The 20,659-nt window shown below is 49.1% G+C and overlaps 1 protein-coding gene across 4 annotated transcripts in view; it reads left to right on the top strand.

Moving 5' to 3' along the window:
• WDR20 (WD repeat domain 20) overlaps positions 1–20,659 on the top strand; it is a 70,609-nt gene that overhangs the window by 40,569 nt on the left and 9,381 nt on the right. For 2 of the 4 annotated variants that reach the window (XM_058291481.2, XM_058291487.2), the window contains exon 2: positions 10,196–10,378. The exons of 1 other annotated variant lie outside the window; for it this stretch is intronic. In XM_058291481.2, the coding sequence (XP_058147464.1) occupies positions 10,196–10,378 (183 nt within the window). Of the gene's footprint in view, positions 1–10,195; positions 10,379–12,980; positions 13,074–20,659 lie in introns of all 4 variants that reach the window. One more of the 4 variants, XM_058291476.2, reaches the window with a different exon arrangement.

The following is a 20,659-nucleotide window of genomic DNA, read 5'->3' as shown; positions in this document are numbered from 1 at the left end:
GGGGAGCCCCACGCGCAAGGAGTGCGCCTGTAAGGAGAGCCGCCCTGCGCGAAAGAAAATGCAGCCTGCCCAGGAATGACGCTGCCCACACTTCCCGTGCCGCTGACGACAACAGAAGCGGACAAAGAAACAGGACGCAGCAAATAGACACAGAGAACAGACAACCAGGGGAGGGGGGGGAATTAAATAAATAAATCTTTAAAAAATAAATAAATAAAATAAAGATAATTTTCTCACTTAATAGAAGTCTTTTCTAGGGTAAATCCCTCGAGGTGAGTTTGTGTTGAAAGGAAAGAAGGCTTTTGACACATTCTGCCACGTTGCAGGAGGCTTCTCCACGATCTGATGGGCCAGTCTTAGCAGTCTCCCTTTTGAAGCTGACTGCCATGAGGATACTAAGGCCATAAACAGTACCTGAGAGATTTCTGTGGCCTAAAGGGAGTTTTATTTTTTTATTTTTTCTCTCTATTTTATTTTAAATGTTACATTCAAAAAATATAAGAGGTCCCCACATACCCTCCCACCCCCCTCACCCCACTCCTCCCAAATCAACAGCCTCTTTCATCATCATGGTAAAAAGGGTTTTCATATGGTAGAAGGGGAGCCCATCAGAAATGTTCAAGTGGCTATTAGTGAGGTGGCCTATAGGGCAGTTAAGCCTTTAGAAAAATGTAGATTAGTTGGGGAGATGAGGCGTTGTGGAACATGACTGCCAGCACGAGCATCACATATGTATCACGTGTGTATTCTAACGGCGGCAGATGCTGCAGAGGCTTGGTCTCGCACTAGTGTTTAGCACAGCAGGTGCTTCTCTCACCCTCGTTGACCTGAGGCCGTGTCAGCAGAGGCCTGGCAGAATCAGAGACTCACTGCTTGGATTACGGAGGCCAAACCAAATATTCTGGCTGCCTGTTTGAATGGCTGCTTCCTTCATTAATGTTAGGTTTAATATTCTTGCACTCTTTCTACCTCTCTTGCCTCCTTTGGAAAACATGGCATTGTACTGGGTCCAGAATGCTGTCATTTGATGAAAAATTATTGGTAGACTTGAGTGTCATTTTTGGAATCTCAGGTTGCAGATTCCTAAGTTCATTGTTCACCTGAAGTTGGTGCTTGAGAAGGGAGTGACAGCTCTGTGTGGTTAGAGAGCAGCTGCTCTCCACAGGGTGGGCGCGAGGCCTCTGCTAACTGTAGCGGGGGCCTGGGGCAGCCCCCAGGATGGGAGCTCTTCTCATCCCCGTGCTGATGGCGCTCAACAGCTTGAATTGGAAGATGGAGTCACCTTTGTGCTCTGCCAGGTGAAATAAGCTTGTGTGTCCTCACTGCCCTGGAGGGGTAGCAGTTGCCACAACACTGGCAGAAGAGCATAGACCTTTTAAACGATATATGCTTGAAGAATTTAAAATGAGTATTTTTTGCAGAAAAGAAAGCATCTTACCTTTTCTTCCCTTTGAGATGTCAGTATTCCCTCAGGAATGGGAATGCCTCTTCCTGAACATAGCAGAAGGTTTAATAAAAATCGATCATTTGAATATGTCAGCATTTTAATGTGATGAGCTCTGTTAAAATGTGTGCAAATTGAGTTTAATACTTATTCATAGTTTTTCTTTAGTGAGAAATCAGTATTTCATTAGCCTAAAAGCCAAGCATGGCGACAGCATTTGTAAGTAACTCACACTGTGGCAGAGACTTGACCTGGGCATGGACTGCAACCTCAGAAAATGAGGAGGTAGTAGTGAAGATGTTGTGGTTTAGCAGCTTAAGTTCATTTTTTTCAAAGTATTCTGAGGGAAAAGGACTAGATTTTACATAGCTTACAGTTTTTAAGTGACAGGTGACAGGCTGCTTTAGGAAAAAAATGACTTGTGGTAACAGCAGAAGCTGGTTATTTCAGGAGATGCTTGACTAACAGCTTTGGGCAAGGGGAGAAGATGCTGGCACATAATCTCAGCCCCCCACCCCCACCCCACTCTGCCCCAGGCAGACCCGCCAAAGGAAGAGCTTTTTCCAGACTTCTGGGAGAAACTTTTCTTTGGTGAAGAGCAAGCAATTCCAAGGATATTGTTGCTGTGAAAACTTGATTTAATGCAATGCATTTTGTGTATTTTGTGACTGTGCACCTTTTCCCATTTTGGAAAGATGGTACAGCTTGTTTTTTAATGTGACACTGTGTGCCTGTGTCCTGACTGGCTGGTTCCCGGCTCTTGTCCTGCCCCTCTGTCCCCTCCTTCCAGCTCCCACCCCTGCTCTGCTCTGCTCTGAGAGGTGCCCACCATAGAGCCTGCCAGAAGTGAGCGAGCAGGCAAAAGGCCAGAGCAAGTGGGGACTGTGTGCTCCCATGGGTGAGAATGGTGAGGGAATGGGAACTGGGAAAGGGAAGCGACTGTATTGTTCTGGAAAATTACATTGGAAGGAAAACACACCCTGTACTTGGCTGCTGCTGCTGTCATCTTTCTCCAGGAAATATAGGGCAGAGATATTTCTGTTTTTCCTTATTTATATTTCTTTGAAGGTGTAATGATGAGAATTTTTTAAAGCCTGTAGGACAAGCAGCAAATGAAACAACTTGTTATTCAGATGGGGAAATACCAGTTTATGAGATGTCTGGGGAAAGGAGGGGAAGGAGCTTTGCTCATGTGCCTCTTAAGTGCCAGGCACCATGCTGGGGACTTGGCGTCTCTTACTCCATTTTAATAAAACAGCCCTGTGAGGCATATGCATTGAGAAGGTAGGTCTGGAATCTGGGCCAAACTGAGCAAGGCTGCGATATTGGATTCCCATGTCAGCAAGCATAGGAACATAGAGTCACACTACAGCAGAATTTTAAAACTAGGTGCCACCTCCGATGTTATCTTGTCAACTTCTCACCATAGCAGCATGGGGCAGTAGGAAGCACAGGGCTGGAATTTAGACACCTAGACTCTACAACCGGTTTCTCCTGATGCCTGATTCTGAATTTTCCATTTATAAAGTGGGAGTGGTGGTAGCACTCACCTCTGGGGTTTGTAAAGGGGGTCAGAAGAAGTGGCAAGTGAAGGTCCTTTATAAAACTTTTTAAATGTACCAGTTTTGCTAATGGAGATTGTTTTCTTTCACAAGTGGGCACCCAAGAAAGCAGTTAGTTGTTTGGATTTTGGTCAGCAAAAGGATTATATATTTGCTGTAGGTCTTTTTGAGTTCCTATTGCTTTAGTTTTCTTTCCACCCATTTTAGAACTGTTTCATTTCTACAGCAGGTAATTACTGTGTGCCAGGCCCTCTGTTATGAGGTAGAGTGGTAAATGAGGCAGATAAGTCCCTGAAACTACACCTTTGATTAACACTTTGTTCTTACTGGGATAAGTGATCCCAAACCTAGCTGACATCTCATACCCCTTGTTGTAGTTTGCTAAAGCTGCTGGGAACAAAATACCAGAAATGGGTTGGCTTTTATTAAGGAAATGTATTAGGTTAAAAGCTTACAGTTCCAAGGTTGTGAAAATGTCCAAATAAGGCATCATCAGAGATTCTGTCTCACCAAAGGTCGGCTTTTGGCGATCTTGGACTCCTGGCATGTGGCAAGGCAAGATGGCAGCCATCTCTGCCTTCTCCTCCAGGCTCCCTTTCTGCCTGGGCACCTTTCTCTCTAGCTTTGGGCTGCTCTGCTGAGTTCTGCCTCCGGCCTCTCCCAGCCTCTCAGGGTTTCTGTCTTTCTGCAGCTGTAGGTGATCCTGGAGTCTTTTCTCACATGGCATGGTAAAATGGCAGCTCTGTGTGTGTCTCCATTTATATAAGATTCCAGTAAAAGAATCAAGACCCACCCTGGGTCCCACAGTCTAATCAGAGGCCCTTAACTGAAGTGATCTGATCAAAAGTGATCAAATCAAAAGGTCCCTTAACTGAATCTAATCAAAAGGCCCCATATTCAGTAGGCTTCTATGCACAGGAATGGGTTAGCTTAAGAACATAATTTTCTGGGATCCACAAAAGACTCAAACCAGGACACTTCTGATATCTTTTTTTTTTTTTTTTAAGTATGTGTTAGGCCCTTTAAATACCATTAATGTCAACTATGCCAATATTTGGCAGTAACTGTCAAGCTGAGGAAACTATGAGAAAGATGGATTGTGTGTGTTTCCCAAGATTAGACAGCCATGTTTCTACTTCCAGGGCAGGTGGGCTGACCTTTAGAATTGGTATCTGCATAGTGCCTTACCACTCCGTGCTACTTGTACGGTAAACTTTGTACCTGCTTGGGAAGTGTGAGCAGTGAAGATGTTTGAAAATCAGTGTTCAGTATTTTTGTCTTTGAACCAATGATATTTTCTGCTCTGTTGAAGAAATTTTTAGTTAAATAGTACATTGCACTTTGTTCAAAAAGTGAACATAGCACAACTCAGTGGTCAGAGTCTGTTTCATTCACTCCTATAACTTGGAAGGCATTGGCGCTCCCCAGTTTTCACTAGGATGGCCAGCCTCAGTTGGTCCAGCCTTAGGAGTGAGCACTTGGAAACCCCCCAAATGACCAGAAACACCCTGCCACAATCTTTTTCAAGTGTGTTTTTTTGGATCCTGAGTCTAAGGTAGGGCCCCAGGTCTTCCACTTTTTCTTTCCAAGTAGGTGATCCTTGTGGCCCTGGGAAGTGAGCCCTTGGTCACTTTTGGTTATCTGAGATGTGGTCAGAGGTAATGATAGTAGAAAGAACTGCTTCAACCCTCTTCTGATTTTCAAAATGGCAATAATGGAGACTTTTGTCACGGGGCTGCACCAGCTATTTTTGATAATTCTGTTCAGACCGTCAATGACTCAGCAGCCTGACTTTTTTTTGTTTTTAAAGAAGTAGGCGTTAACAATCTGTGGACTCTGGTGACTGTATTACAGCAGATAAGTGTGGTACCGGGTGATAGGTGTGCAGGTCAGGTGAGGATGCCACACCTAGATAGAACCAGAAGTTGTGTGGCGACTGGAGGTAGGGAAGGTATTCTCAGTAGAAGAAGGAATGTAAGGAAAGGCAAGGAGGGGGAAGCGGACCTGGCCCAATGGATAGGGTGTCCGCCTACCACATGGGAGGTCCATAGTTCAAACCCCGGGCCTCCTTGACCTGTGTGGAGCTGGCCCATGTGCAGTGCTGATGCACACAAGGAGTGCCGTGCCACACAGGGGTGTCCCCGTGTAGGGGAGCCCCACGCGCAAGGAGTACACCCAGTAAGGAGAGCCGCCCAGCACGAAAGAAAGTGCAGCCTGCCCAGGAATGGCGCCGCACACATGGAGAGCTGACACAGCAAGATGATGCAACAAAAGGAAACACAGATTCCCGTGCCGCTGATAAGGATAGAAGTGGGCAAAGAAGAACACACAGCGAATGGACACAAAGAGCAGACATCTGGGCTGGGGAAGGGAGAGAAGTTTTTTTTTTAAATTTAAAAAATAAAATAAAGACAAGGAGGTATCCAAAGCACGGGCAGTGAGTGACCAAGTGCCTTTGGGGGCAAAGGTGAGAAGGGGAGCAGGTCATGAGGGCCCGTCCTGAAGGCTGCACGTGCCCAGCCAGGCGCTCAGCCGCTGTGAGGCGTTGCCCGTGGCTGAGGTTTGTGAGTGGGAGAGTGACCAAAGTCCTCACGAGGTGAATCCAGCAGAGAGGGTGAGGGAGCCGGATATGGGCAGGAAGGGCTGGGAGCGAGGCTGCTGCAGAGCCAGGCCCTGCGTGAGTCTGTGCAGCTTTTGTTTGGGCAGGGGGTACCATGTGGGGGACCTGCCCGAGATAGTGGGTTTAAAGCTTGGGGAGGGCGTGCTGGAGACATCCACAGGACGCGCCTATCAGGGGGAAGGGGGATTTCAGGGGCTGGACATTTGGCAGCTTTTATTGGATATGCCAATGAAATGACTTTCTACTCTTCAACAGGGGTCTGTGGGACTGTACCTCTCTGCGGGGATTCTTAGATAGGGGTAGGGAGGGAGGGTATGAAGTTTAGGGAAAATAAAGTCCACCTTTATTACCTAGATCGCCCCTACCCAATACATTTAAAACAAAGTCTAAAATCCTTCTTTGTGTTGCATCAGTTGCTTCTGGGCCACAGGAGTATCAAGTTACAACAGGTTCCCACGCATAGGGCTGGGCCCTTACTCCGATACCTTCCTGTCGGCTTCCTGCCTCAGAGCCTCGGAGCTGTTCCTCGGCTCTGCCAGAGACAGCTGCCGTTTGGTGGGCTTGACCCTCACACGTTGAAGCGTCTCATCCTCATTCCTGTTGGGTTGGCTGCATTCCCCAAGGGACAAGGCTGGTGGGGTGCTGGGGGGGAGGGTTTCCTTTGCAGATGTGGTACTAGAAAGATGCATTCCTCCTAGAAAGAAGCACCCAGAGCTGCATTAGCAACATGCCAAACTAACTAACTGGGGGGGGGCAGCTGCCTGGACCAAAGCTCAGGGAGGAAGGGGCCAAGGGTGGAGAGGCAGGATAGCGTGTGGTTAGGGACACAGGTCTTGACCCCTTAATCCAGTCCCAGGTTCCACATCATAAAATGTGGGGAATGTCAGTACCTGCTTTGGAGGGTGACTCTGAGACTCAGTGAAATGATGAGTGTGAAGCTCCTGGGGCAAGGCCTAGTGCCCGGAAGGCGTTCCGCAGATGGCAGCCGGGGTTGTTGTTGGGGCGGATGGGCTTTGATGGAGCGCAGTTAGGAAGCCAGGGGGGCGTAAACAGAGGCAGGCAGTGATGGCAGTGTGTTCATAACGGCCGCTGCCGTGTGAGTGCCTTCTGGGTGCTCTGTGCTTTGTTTCCACTCTCTGCTGCTCTCACCATTGCCCTGCAAGGGAGAAAGCTCAGAGAGCCCTTGTCTCCAGAAGCGCTAACGGGAGGCTTGAACCTAGGCCTACCTGGCTTCCAAGTCGGGGCTCTTTGCCCCTCTACCAGGTGCCTCCTGGGAAGCCTGGGAAGCCTCCGCCAAGGGCTCTTGGCCCCGCCCCATGGGGAGAGAGGAGCAGCTGGACCAGAGAGTTGCTACTGCTACAGAAAATGTGGGCGTTCAGAGAGGATGTTGGCCCCACCCCACGTTCCCTCCAAAAGGAGGAGGAGATAGGGCAGTGACATGACCAGGGGGAAAGGGACAGAACTCGGTGTTTTGCTCTGCAGGAAAGAGGATGGGAAGAGTTGGAGCTGATGGGCCAGTTGATGTCCCGGAAACCCTCCTGGGCTTGGCTTTCCTCCGTCTGGGCTTGGGCTCCAAGAAGCTCAGGCACCAGCAGGGTCAGAGGGGCTCAGTGAGCCCAAGGGCTTCCCAGAAATAGTTTCTTATCACACACACCCAGCAGTCACTCAGGCTCCGCTGTAATTCTCTCTTGCTATAGGTGACAGGTTGCCTGGCTGGACCTGTATTCTTCTGGCATAATGAGTGCCTGCTGGGGACAGGGGACTGGGGAGAGGGGTTTTCTGTGGGCTTAGGCCACACTTTTGTGCCTGCTAGGATGTGCTGCTCGTGCCAGTTTTGAGGGACCAGTGTTTTAAAATGTCCTATCTTACTGGATTGATACTTTGTACAATAAAAAATGAAATACTAGAAAAATGCAACTGAAAAAGAAAAGCATAAACAAACTCTAGTTTTTTTAGTCAACAGATATAAAATTACTCATGTCAAATTGCTATAAAAGTTTCTAAACACTTATTCTTAATTTCTGTACTTAATTTGACCACAGACTAGTAACAAACTATTTGTGAACAGGGTATACTTTGAGTAGCCATGGTCTAGAAAGAAAGTTTGTTAAGCAAATTAGTAAACAGGATTTTTTAAAAAAATATCTACCTGATTTGAGTGAAAGTAATCTTTCGGTTGGCATTTAAAATACTGTAGTTGTTTGTTCAGATATCACCTAATTACAGATGACCTAAGTAAAATTCCATATTGGAGGACAGGGATGTGAAATAAAGATGCCAAGAGCTGAGGCTAGTGGAGCTATGTGAAGGATCCATAAGCTTAACTCTGAACTGGTAGAAATACTTGGAAAAATAGGTACTTTTACTTGCTTTGTTGTTTCTGAGAAACGCTGTATATTCTTTTGCTCATTTAATTTATATTAGTATGTTTTCTCTGTTACTTTTTTGGCTTGCTTATATTTAAGTGCCTAATTTTAGATATATGCTTTTCAGGGAAAATTCCCCAAGTATTTTTTATAAAATCTTGAGGGGAGTTGATGTAGTTCAACCGGTTGAGCACCTGCTTCCCACGTACGAGGTCCTGGGGTCGAGCCCCAGTACCTTCTAAAAACAAAAAAACAAATGGAAAAACCAACTCTCATTGAGGAGCAGATGTAGCTTAGTGGTTGAGTGCCTCCTTCTCATGTATGAGGTCCTGGGTTCAATTCCCTGTACCTCTTTTAAAAAAACAAACAAACTTGAGTTGCGTCTGCTGATCTAGTGTAATCATTTAATTGTTCATTATTAGAGTTGATTTTTGTCTCTAGCTGTTAGTTGTATCTTACATTTTGACTTTGCTGATGACATCCTTGCCCTGAGAGGACTTGCTTATGGTGACTCCTCCTTCCCAGCCTGTAGGCCGCGCTCAGGAGCCTGCCCTGAGGCATCGCCAGGGCCGCCTGCCTCTGGCTCCTCTGGGAGCTCTGCTCAGCCTGGCGCGCTGCCCGCCAGGACCGCAGTCCTCCTCTCCCACATGCCCTTCTCCTTACTCCAAAGTCAGAAACCCCTTTTGTTCTGTATAGTACTTACGTGACACTGTCAAGGCTCTTTCATGTGTACGTTCTCTTATTTCATCCTCCAGACAGTGCCATGAGGTTGGTAGAACAGAGTCTCATCTCCATTTCCACCAAGGTGAGCCTGGGAGAGTGTCCGCATGGCATGTGCCCAGGGCCTCCCATCACTCAGGTCCAGACGTCCAAACACTACGGTTTTGAGTTTGTTCCAAGATGCCTGTCATTTTGAGGTCTTCTTTTCTATGCAGTATTTGTATTTGTTATTAGAAAAATCCAGTGTTAGAGACTGCAATCCACTCTCACAGGCTTCTCTGGAAGAAAGGACTCTCCAGGCCCTGGAGAAGGCTGGTCAGCAGAGCACCTAAGCTTCGGATCCCAGATGGGCACCCTGTGCCAAGGGAATGTTTTTGAAGGACATGTGCGGCCATGTTAGTTGACTCCACCTGTGAGTCTCAACCAGGCGTGTGAGAACTCAGGTCTCCCTCATTTCAGCAGTAACAGCCCAGCATATTAGGATTACACAGAACATTCTCATTGAGAAAAGGATCCTACTTGGGGTAGGGGCAGGGGTGAGGAAAAGGAACACTGAAAAACACCTTTTTCCCAAGTCAGAAGTCATTTGCTTTTGACTTTGTGACATGTGTGCAGGTGTACCTGCATGTGTGCAGGTATGCCTGCACGTGCGCACGTGCTCCCCATCTACTTCACGTTCAGACCCAGGGTCGGAATCCAGCCCTGCCATTTACTAGGAAGGTGTGACCTTGCCTTGTGTTCTCATCTGTGAAGTGGGAGCATATTGCCTAGTCGGAAAGCTAAAGATGATGCACATCAAGCAGCTGGTGTGGCTTACTCAGTGAGAGTTCTTCCCGGTAGAGGGAGTGCCACCCAGGAAGGGAGCCTCCTGCTCCCAGTCAGCCACGGCCAGGGTTCTCAAACCAGAATGTGAAATCAGAATGATATGGAGGTTTTAAAAAAGGCAGGCTGCTGGCCCCCCCCCCCCCATCCTTTCCAGTTCCTTTGGTGGGGGAGGGGCGTTTCTAAGTTGCCAGGTGACGCTGCTGGTGGTCTGAGGACCACACTTTGAGAACCACGGGGCTACAGGTAACTTAACCTATGGGCACTGAGATGCCACAGATGGATTCAAATGCTAAGCCTTTAAGGGGTTAGATCTACTCTATTAGAAAAGACTTGGAGTACATTTTGCACATACTGGATTTAGTACCACAGCAGTTTTCCCCCCTGAAATCCAGGAGTCTTTGTTACTTGAAGGAGAATAAAATAGGTTGTGAAATTTACAGTTTATAAACATATTATGGGTAGTCTAACAATATCTAATTGGCTTATGTATGTGAAAGTGCTTTTATAAAATGCTAGATGAGTGTTAAGTCACAACTGAAAAAATATTTTAAACTCAGTTTTTAAGATTAAACATCGTAATGGAGTATAAAATCGTGTAACTTAGGTTTTTCATCTCAATGTGCTGTTTACCGTATGTATTTTTCTCTTTCTCCTCCAGGCTGCTGACTTGAGTAAACCAATAGATAAAAGGATATACAAAGGAACACAGCCTACTTGTCATGACTTCAACCACCTAACAGCCACAGCAGAAAGTGTCTCTCTCCTAGTGGGCTTTTCCGCAGGCCAAGTCCAGCTTATAGACCCAATCAAAAAAGAAACTAGCAAACTATTTAATGAGGAAGTAAGTAGCACCCTCTCTTAGCTGTTAAGAATCCCTTTAAGAATGTATACGTTCTTACCAAGGGCAGTGGGCCTTATTTTACACTTTGAACTAAGCCCATTTTTCATTTGCTCAGCCGTCCTACCTAGTATTACCCAAGTTTAAATGTGGTAAATTAATTTGTTGCTCTTACCTGTACTTCCTTGGTGTTACTATTTTGTGCATTTTTATGGAACATGCTTAGGTGGCTATAGCATTTGCTTTAAATTAATAGAGATAGGGATGAGACTCTAACTTGATGTTTATCATTTAAATAGAAAAATACAGAATTCCAAACTTTGTTCACATCACCAGAAAATTTCATTTAGCTCCAAGAACTTGATCACATTTCCTCAGGCTGCTTCAGGGGCAGCTAAAGCTTTTTCGTGTGTGCTTGTTGGGCATTTGACTAAGGAGTAGTTGTCTTACTCTTGAAAATATTGTAAAATTACCTTTGACATGGTTAGAAATCCTGGCACTTAACATTGGATCACATGACAGAGCTGTGGCTAGTGTGGTAGTATGTACCTGGGTTTCTACCATGTTCGGTTTCGTTCTGGAAGGCGCCTGAGATGTGGGAGCTGTCTGTTCAGGAAACAAGTCAGGAACCTGAACGTGGGAAGTGAAGGTTAAATAGATCGTATCTGTTAAAGCCTTTGGAATGGCTTTCCAGCCCCCAGCACTGCCTTTGCATTTGATGTTCTTCCTCCTCTTTGTTTTGGTACGCCTTTCCCAGCCAGCAGGAGCTGATGTAGGATTGCCGAGTTAGCAGCCCTGGGTTCCAATCTCTGCTTGTGGCCTCAACCCTGACCTGATCAGGGTCAGGTCACTTGGGATCCCTCTCTCAAAATGGAACAGGTGGTTTCGAATTGTTGCATGGCTTTAATGTCAAGAACTTGGAACAGAAGCACATTAGAAATTCTGGTTTTTAAGAAATAATATTGTCTGGGGAAGAATATTCAACTTGAAAATTTAGTTAAGATTCTGATTCTTTTGCAGTCTTTCTGGTATGTGCTGTCCGTGCATATCCAGTACCCATCCAAGGTGCTCCTGTCTGACATTGCCAGTGGATTTGGTGAAATCTTTTGAACCATGCCATCTCCTCTTCTAGTTTCATCGGGTTGACTGGAAACAAAACTTGCCATCTGGATTGACAAACTGTAGAGGAAAAGTATTCAATCCCATTTCCCTTTAAAAGAATGTCTTAAGTAGAAAATACTCTATCTAGATGTTTATTGGTGTCATTTAAAGAAATGATTTCTAAGTATCTGAGTGATTTTTTTTTTTGGTGGGGGGGAGAGTGGGATCACAAAATCAGCCTTCTCTGTGTTAACAGAAATTGTAAACATGGGATCATGGGTTTTCGTTTGTGTAGGGGAGACTGGTTGAGGGGGTGGGATTAGAGCCATGTAAAGGCCTTTGGGGAAGCAAGATCCTGAGGCTGCTCTGGCTGAGGACGGCACAGAGTGCCACTTAGAGAACAAGAAAGGGTTTGTGTGGTCATTGGGGGTAGGGGTGGAGAGACAAAGAGTCAGGGACCACGTGGCCCCAGGAGTCAAGGTCCTACGGGCACTCCGTCCACCCCAGCCAGCCTTCCCCTGACCCTAAGTGACTTTGAGTTGCAGGCTAGAAAGCAACCCCTTACTCCTAATGAGTGGAACCTGAGCTCTCTCTTACTCTTTTCATTTTACTTGAAAAATAGCTGTGTACAAATGCTGGGACTGTGTATGGTTTTATGCCAGCTTGGCATTTACAGCTTAAGGCTGAAATTGATTGCCCTTTACAGGAAGGAAATTCTTTGGCTCTGTGGATAACATTTTCATCAGATTTTGATCAGGAAGTCTAGAGCAAGGGTCATCAGGGGTTTGTTTTTCAGAGAGTGCAGGAGTGGTGGTTGAAGTAACTGCCATACTGTGCTTTGCACTGGTAGGAGATTCAGAGTTCAGACCACTGTCAGTATATCCTCTATATGGGAGGGTGGACAGCTGTCCCATTTTACAGGCGAGGACATAGAAGGTAAGTGAATTGTCCAGATCAGATAGCAAGTCGACGACAGAATTGGAATGAGAAATTACTTCCACAAGCTCTTAGTGATCATAGGCTGTAAGCCCCTTGTCGTGGTCTCCAGACCAGTGCTTGCCTTCCCATTCCCAGGAGCCCACAGTTTAGTAAGGATGGACAGATGGGTGTTGGGGCAAAAGGATAGGTACTCCATGTACTCTTTAGTATGTATCGAGTATCTCATAATGCAAACAAAAAGTTAAGTCCTGGGAAGAAGTCAAAGGGGGCTTCCAGGAGACATTTGGTCTGTGTCTTAAAGGATGCATAGGAGTTGGAGGAGGGTAAGAAAGGCTTTCAAGGCTGGAGAAAATAACTTGGGGTGTAGAGGACGCCCAAGAAACCAGGTGTGGCCAAATCAGGGTATGGGGGTTAGAGTGGCAGGAATCAAAGCTGGAAAGAGAAATTGAAATGAGCTTGTAACAGCCCTTTCCTGTCATGCTAAGGAATTTGGATCTGACACTATTGGCTGTGGGGGCTTTGGGTTTTAATCAAGGGAGTGACAGGATCAAATGTGTTTTTTTAGAACTCTGGTCAGCACTTGTGGAAGGTGGATTGGAATGAAGAAAGAGAGAATGAAGGTAGCAAGACCAGTGAGGAGGCTCTAGTAACTGCCCAGGTGAGAGCTGAGGGCTTGAACGAGAGCTTGTGGCCATTTGACTCGTTCGACAGACTTGACCACTTCTTGTGTGCCCACACGTCCCTGCCCTCCTGTTAGCGCTCCGAGGAGAGGGGAGAGTGTCAGTAGTAGCACCGCCAGGCACACTTGTCACCGCACGTGGGGGATGTTGTGACCTCAGAGGAGTGAGTGGCCTGAGAGAGACAGTCCCACGGAGGCAGAGGGCCTCTCAGAGGAAGGGAGGCTTTTGAAGCTGAGCCTTGGTGAGACGGAGGCCAACCAGGTAAGGAGCTGGAGGTAGAGCGTTCCTGCCGCAGGGATGGACGTGGAGGACCTGGGGCAGGAAAGGACCCGGCACCACCAGGAACTGAGAGGACAGTGTCCCTGGGGAGGGGGCTTGAGCTCAGAGAGCTGGTCACTCTGGGCCTGTCCAGGCTTGCTGGGTCCTATGGCAGGGAGCAGGAGGCTGGGGCGATCAGATGTGTGGTTTTGAGGATTACCCTGGCTGCTTTCTGGAGACGACATTGGAGAGAGGGGTCAGGAAAGCCTGTGTGCCCAGCCGTCGTTTCCTGTACTTGGTAAGATGGAAAGAAGCAGGGAATGGAGGGAAAGGTCAGAGGTTCTGTTTCGTGCTGGGTAAGTCTTGAGCGACTGAGACATCCGAATGCCAATGGCAGAGCCGGGGCTGGACATGGGGATCTGAGGTAAAAACCGGGGCGTGGTCAGCATGTCAACAGTAATTGGCTCCCCAAGATTAGATTAACCAGTCTGTGGAGGGATTACAGTGAAAAGAAAGATTGTGTTCCCAGCTCCTGGCCTTCTCATCACATTGCAAGCAAAGGAACATTTAAAGCAGGTGATCACCATGAACTTGACAGATTTGCAGGCCATTTGATTACGAATGCAGACTCTTGAGCGAGAAAGTAGGACTTAGTGGCTTTGGCACTCACTGTGCGCCAGACACCAGCCTGTCCCTCGGCCTCTCTTTCTGGGCTATCCAGTAGTTAACTGTTACAGTACCTGCCTGAAAGGTGCGTGGTGAGGAGGAGTTCATCCCAGGAGCCCGCTCAGAAGAGGGTCTGCTCTGCGAGCCCCGGTGCACTCCAGGGAGCCTGCGGTAGAGGGGCCCCCGAGGTTTCTTTTGGTCTGGGGGTTGGAACGAAAAGCTTCCTCGGGAGGCGAGAGAGCAGCGTTCTGAGGGGTAACTAGACATTTTCCGGGACACGGCGAGGGCAGGACCGTGCACGGCTGCTGTCTGTGTGAGGCACCAGAACCCCTTTCCCCCACCTGCCCGCCGCCCTCCCCCGCCGCGCCACCCTCTCCGACCTTTGCCTCCTTTCTAGTACCTGGTAGATGAAAATAGAGTAAATGTGTGAATGGATGGGCCAGTAATCCCTGAAATCCACATAAGGTTACAGATAGCTGAAAAGTTTCCATCTTGGAATCAACAATATTTTAATGTGATTTTTTTCATTAAAAAACAAACAAAATTTTAAATGTTTGTTTATAGAAAAATTGGAAAATAGAGACGTACAAAGAAGATGGGAAAACATCACCTATAAAGCCCGCTGCGGTTGACTTTCATAGTCGGTACTTTTTTTAATGAGGTGAGTGTCAGGATCCACACCTTCCACTGGAGACTCCAGTGGCCCTCACCGCAGCCCCGGCAGGGCTGTGTTGGGGGAGCAGGCCTGCGCCGCCACCCTCCTGGGGCCTCCCCGTCTCCCTACAGGCCCTTGCGCTCAGCCTGGTCCAGATCCAACCAAGGGGGAACCTGGGCCTTTCTGGAAATTTCTTGGAAATGGCCCTGCTTTCCCTCTTAGGAAATGACACCTTAGGCTCCCCTGGGTCTCTTTTTTAACCTGATAGGGTAGATTTTAGGTTTCTATTTGTAGAAACCTAGGCATTCTCTACCTAGGCATGTTACACCCTTGGAAATGTCTAATGGACCTTTATCGAGACTGTTTTGGCCCACAGGTCACCAGGCAGGTGGCCTCTCTCGGAACAGGAGCCACTGGGAGAGGAGGTGGTCTCCCAGTGAGCAGGCCACCTGGGGAAAGCACCCTGAGGGGACGGGACGCAATGCTTGTGACTACTGGTGTTTGGGGAGGAGTTCTAGAGGGACAGATCCCTGTTCTGATGGTGATGAATACAGTCTTGTTTGTCTTTGTAAAAATTCTGATTATTTCAGGGTTGTGTCCACAGAATAGTAACTTTAAAGGGTTTTCAAGTACGGTTTGCTTTGTTGGTTAAAATACACACTTGAAAAAGAACTCATCATCTTGCTTCTTTCCATCACTGACATGTAACGAAAGCCTTCTGTTCTTCACTTTCTCCTCTCCCACAGGTTCAAGGCCAAGGCTAGCAGGCTTGGGTAGCCCTCCTCTCCTTGGCGTGTTTAGATCAAATCTAATTAAAGGGTGGGCTGGAGGAGGAGGTGGCCCTGCGGCCTGGGCTGAGGAAGCGCCGGCAGCTCCAGGCTGAGGCGCCGCTTCCCCGCCTGGCCGGAGGCGCGTGGCTGGGCCAGCCCCTGCGCCACAGAAATGCCGGTGTGCGTTTTGGTTTTGGCTTTTTTTAATCAAAGGAAGGAAATGATCTACTCCTTAAAGTTTTGACAATGGTAGAAGTGACATCTGAGTCTCTTATCCACGACCCTGGAGCCCCCTTTCCTGATGCTTCCTAGGGAACCGCAGCTGGTTTTGCCAGAGCTGCCGTGGGGCTTTCCAAGCTCGTGAAGGGGGTTTATACAGATTAGTGACTGCATGTAGAAGGCATGGACACTCCGCCCAAGGTAATTTTTTTCTTGCTTATCATGTTGATAGTAGTGAAAAAAGAAAGGCAGGGAGGGAGGAAGGAAACTGCTTTAGAAAGCTTCACTTAAAATTAGTCATTTTAGCAGTGGCACTTTAACATGGTTACAAATATTTTTTGTTTCCTTGTAAGGTATAATATATTTAGAAAAATCTTTTCTGTTAATGCCATTAATTATGGTCCTTTTGCGGGGGCGGGGGGTACCTTGTTTGCATTTTCATTGGCTTGATAACCTGGTATCGGACAGTTTATTTGGCATCCAGGATTAGAAATGTGGGGTGACCTTCAGTGACTCCTCAGTGTTGACGTAAAACAGGAGCGTGGACCCCAGGAGAGGGGTTTTCACGTCCGCGGACGTGCGCTGGCATCCAGGCAGCGTCACAGGCGTGCAGTGGAGTCGCTGTGAAATGACTTTCCCACGCCGGCAGAGGCCTGGCCTTAGGCCCCTCCCTTGTCCCCCCAGCCCCTCCCGGAACACCTGCCCTGCCCCATCCCCCTGGGGGCTCGGACTCCTGCTCATCTCCACTTCCAGCCCGCCCACCGGAGACCAGGACAGACGCAGACGAGTCCTCACCTCTGCCTGCTGGTGGTTTCCCTCCGCGTCTCCTCTTTTCCGGTCAGGGGAGTCTCTTTCCTCTGGATCCCTCTGCTGCCTTCCCACGCCCACCCCCACCCCGCCTGTTCCTTGCCCTCAGGGCCTTCCGCTCAGCATCTTCCTCTCAGCCAGCACACTTCTGTCCTTGCTCTCTCCAGAGGCGGCCACTGTGCCCTGGGTGAGCCTGTCGGTGTGTCTGTGTGTGTTGGGTATCTGTCCTGTCACTTAGCACAGGGCCCTTGGCTCTCCCCGTCGTCTGTGAACTAGAGCCAGTCACAGAGAACCTGTCACCTGCCCGGGGCAGAGGGTGTGCGGCGGCAGGGCTGCAGGCCCTGCTGGATGCTTCTCCCCCAGCCGCTCTCCTGGCACTTCTCAGCCGTTTTCTGGGGGTTTCCTTCTGCCCTGCTGATTGCTGTCCTGCTCCCCACCCTTCCCTCCTCCTCCTCCTCCTTCCGTCTTCTTCCTTGGAGACCTTCTTAGGATTCGCAGATCTGGTTCTTTTAGTCACTGCTCATTTCTTTGTCTTTCCTGGTCAGAGGTGTTAGCTGCAGACCTGCGGTCCAGCTGCGTGTGGGGTAAGAATACACCAGTTTCTCCCCCACATTAATTTTAATCACATTAATCACATTAAAAAAATAACACTTAGGTGAAAGTAACGGTAATAATGTATTTTAGTTTATCCAGCCTATCCAAGGTATTGTCATTTCAACATATAATCAGTATAAAAATGATTGAGATGTTCCACATTCCTTTTTCCATATGGAGTCTCTGAAGTCCAGTGTGCATTTCACACTCAGCACGTCTTCAGGCAGACCGTCCTCCGGCAGGTGCTCGGCAGCCGCGCGTGGTCACCAGCCAGGGCGGCAGGGTCGGAGCCCGAGCGCCTCGGCCTGGGACTTCAAGGCCTTGGTGACCCGCCCACGGTGCCGGGCTTGGCTGACTCCCTGCTGCTGCGCTCCAGGTCCTTCAGGCCCTGTCCGGAGCCGTGCCTGGCTGCCCCTGGGCCCTTCGCCCCAGGGCTGCGGTGGAAGCCTTGGCGCTGTGTCCCGGCCTGCTGGGCCTGCGCTGCGCTTGTCTCCCTTGACCCCCAGCCTCACCTCCTGTCCAGGAGCTCCTCAGAGGCCCCTGGCTGGGCTGAGAGTCTTGTTTTGATAACCTTATTCAGATCAAGGCCTGGCTGCTGCTGAAGCATTCAGGCCTGGGGGAAATGCCGTTACTTAACCCTGACCACTGGTGAAGAGTGTCTCTGTTTTCACTACGTACTCTCTAGAACAAAAATATACACTAGAGCCTTAGGGTACTGAAACTGAGCTGCCTAATTTTTATTCTTTGTATTTGTTGCATTAGATGTTCCAGGTGTTTCTTTTTCATAATCTGAGAGGCAGAAGTGAAATACTTTGTGTTAAGCCCAAATCAAATAATAAGCCAAAATAATTTAAATTAAATGTCTGTCAGCTCTTACCACATGGTTTTCGCCTCCAAGGACTGTTGTAGAGACAGCTTCCCCCCAGAGCCTTGAGGTCTGGGGCTGGCGGTGCCCTCTCACCACAGATGCTCAGAAGCCAGCCTGGCCACCAGCTGGTCTCGGTGAGGACGGAGGCCCCACTACGTGGGCTGTCCATGTGCCCCTGGGGAGCGGCCTGGCCGCCGGTCTCCGGCGCCCCCAGCCTGCCCTTCCTCTGTGGGGCTTGGCTGGTTCTGCCCCGGGGCCTGTGCAGTTGCTCCTTCTGCGTGAGCCTCTTCCCCAGACTGCCTCCCAGCTCCCGGCAGCTACTGCCCCCAGCCGGAGGCCTTTGCCTGCCACCCTCTGGGGATCTCAGTCACGGCAGACCCCTCCCCCCCCCACACACACACTGTATTTTCTCTCTGGTGTGTTTTTTCTTATTACCATCAGATCTTACCCATTTTACTTACCTTTTCATCCCAATGGAACATAAATTCCATGCAAGAAGGCATTTCTGTTTTATTCCCGGCTGTTTCAGTACCTGGCACTTGTCATACACTCAGTAAATATAGTGAATGGTTGACCGAGTGGATGGATGGGACCTCTCTGCGCCTCTGTTTCCTATGAGTAATACGGCACTAATACCTCCTATGGAGAAGCAGGTGCTCTTAGAGTGCTGATAGGAAGAGAGATTGTCACATTCTCCACGAGGGCAATTTGGCAAACTCTATAAAGAGTGTAACTGTGCACACCTTTGACTGAGCTGCTCCATGGAGAGTGTGTCCAGGTACACATGTACATGTGAAAGCTGATGTGGGCACAGGGTCCAGTCCTCACTGTCGTGGCAAAAGACCGGGAATGACATAGATGCCCAACAGTGGGGCACTTTAAAAATAAATTTCAGTGCATACACGGCAGCTTTAGGGCAGAGGCACTCTGTACCAACACAGAAAGCTCTCCAGGACGTTGAGGGACGAGCTGCCGGCAGTGTGAGGTGGATAACCTGTGCTCAGTGTGACTTGTACGAGCATAAGGAGATGTGAGAGAGGCAAATGAGAGGGACGGGGTCTGAGAGGAAGAGCAGGTGTGAGGAGGTATTGGCCTGTGCTCCTTTGGCGTGACTTAACACAGGTGGTAGCTGTTGAACAGCTGCCCTTCATTTTGAGTTCATGTGCAGAGCTGTTCTCCCAGTGCTGGCACCCGAGCAGGTGCACAGGTCAGCACTGGGCCTGTGGTCTGCGTGCTTTGCGCACATGCATGGGCGACCCCCAGACGTGGCTGGGACGTGGACCCCAGATGAAATACACCTTTTCCCTGCTCTCGAGCACATTCTGGGAGTGAGGTGAACCAATGGTGGACACGAGGCCAGAGCGAGTTTTTCATGTGTTCTGTCAGTTTGGTCATTGCAGTAACGTTTCTTTTAATAACGGTGCTATAATTATTTATCTTTGTATCTCACAGTTGTGGAACAACACTAACATTTTATAGTTTTTAAGTTCTAATGGAATTTTTTGTTTTTTTTTCAAAATATAAAAGTTACTCCTAACCATTCTGCTAGTATACATTTTATTCTTAAAACCTTCCATGCACAATAAATTACAGTAATATTAAATTAACACAGAGACGGTCTTGGAAATATTGGGATTTGGCTTGACTGTGGTGAAATGGAAGGCGCAGGATGGAGAGCTCCTGGGATGGGGCCGCAGCCTGGCCAGCAGTCCTGGGGTTCTGTCGACCCACTGGAGACCTTCAGCACAGCCGACCAGGTGTGGACACACTGGGCACGGCCAGCACGTGACGGGGCCTGGCAGAGCTCCGGCCGGGGTGGGGTGGGGGTGGAAGCCTCTTAGCGCTCACCAGCCTCCCCACCCCTGCACCAGCCTCCCCCAGAGGCCCAGGCCTGGCCTGTAAGTGACCCCTGTCACTTCCCCAGAGAAATGAGGCGGCGCTCCTGGACTCCTGCCAGGGCAGTGCCAGGTCTCTGGGCTGTTGGTGTTAGTGCAGACCAGGTGCCTTTTTAGGTAGGTCAGCAGTTAAGGGGTGCAAGCGCCAGCCCTGGCCCCGAGGCTGCTGGCATGTGCCCGAGGAGAGGCCGGCTGGACCGTCCTGTGTGATGGCACTGCGGAGCCATCAGCAACGTACTTGCTGCTGCGGACCCTTAGCCCGGCCTTCTCTCCCTGAGCCCCTGGGGCCACATGCTGGGCAGGTTCCAGCCCACCCTGCCCAGGCCCCCATTCTGCCCTGGCTGGGGTCCTTGGCTGGTGGCCTGCCTTCTGAGATCTGTTGTTCTGCAGCAGCTTGCCTGGCCCACTCATTTCTTCTTTTCCAGCCCTTCTTGTAAAGACCAAGTTTTCCCATCTCTGTAAAGATGTAGCACCCACAGCAGACACCCAGCATCCAGCTAGACAGGCTGTGGCCTGTTTCTGGGAATGCCCATGGACGGGTCTGCATCCGAGCCCCAGCTAGTCAGGGGGCGTGGTCATATCCTCACTCGGCGATGGCGCAGAATAGAGTGTTTGACGGTGGGTTCTAGGGAGAATTTTGGCATCTTGGGCACTTGCATGGTTTCTCGTGATGCAACGTTGAGGCGAGGCGGTTCGGGGGCACCTGGTGGCAGCTGCTGTGCCAGCGGGCCTCACAGCAGGGTCTGAAAGCAGCCGGGGCTGCAGGGCATGCCTCAGCTCTTTTGGTTTTGGAGGCAAGACTGCTGGCACGTGCCTCTTAAAGAGACGTTTG

Source organism: Dasypus novemcinctus, chromosome 3, assembly GCF_030445035.2.
Source record: "Dasypus novemcinctus isolate mDasNov1 chromosome 3, mDasNov1.1.hap2, whole genome shotgun sequence".
In the NCBI taxonomy this organism is placed as follows: domain Eukaryota; kingdom Metazoa; phylum Chordata; class Mammalia; order Cingulata; family Dasypodidae; genus Dasypus; species Dasypus novemcinctus.
This window is presented reverse-complemented; position numbering and strand designations above follow the sequence as displayed.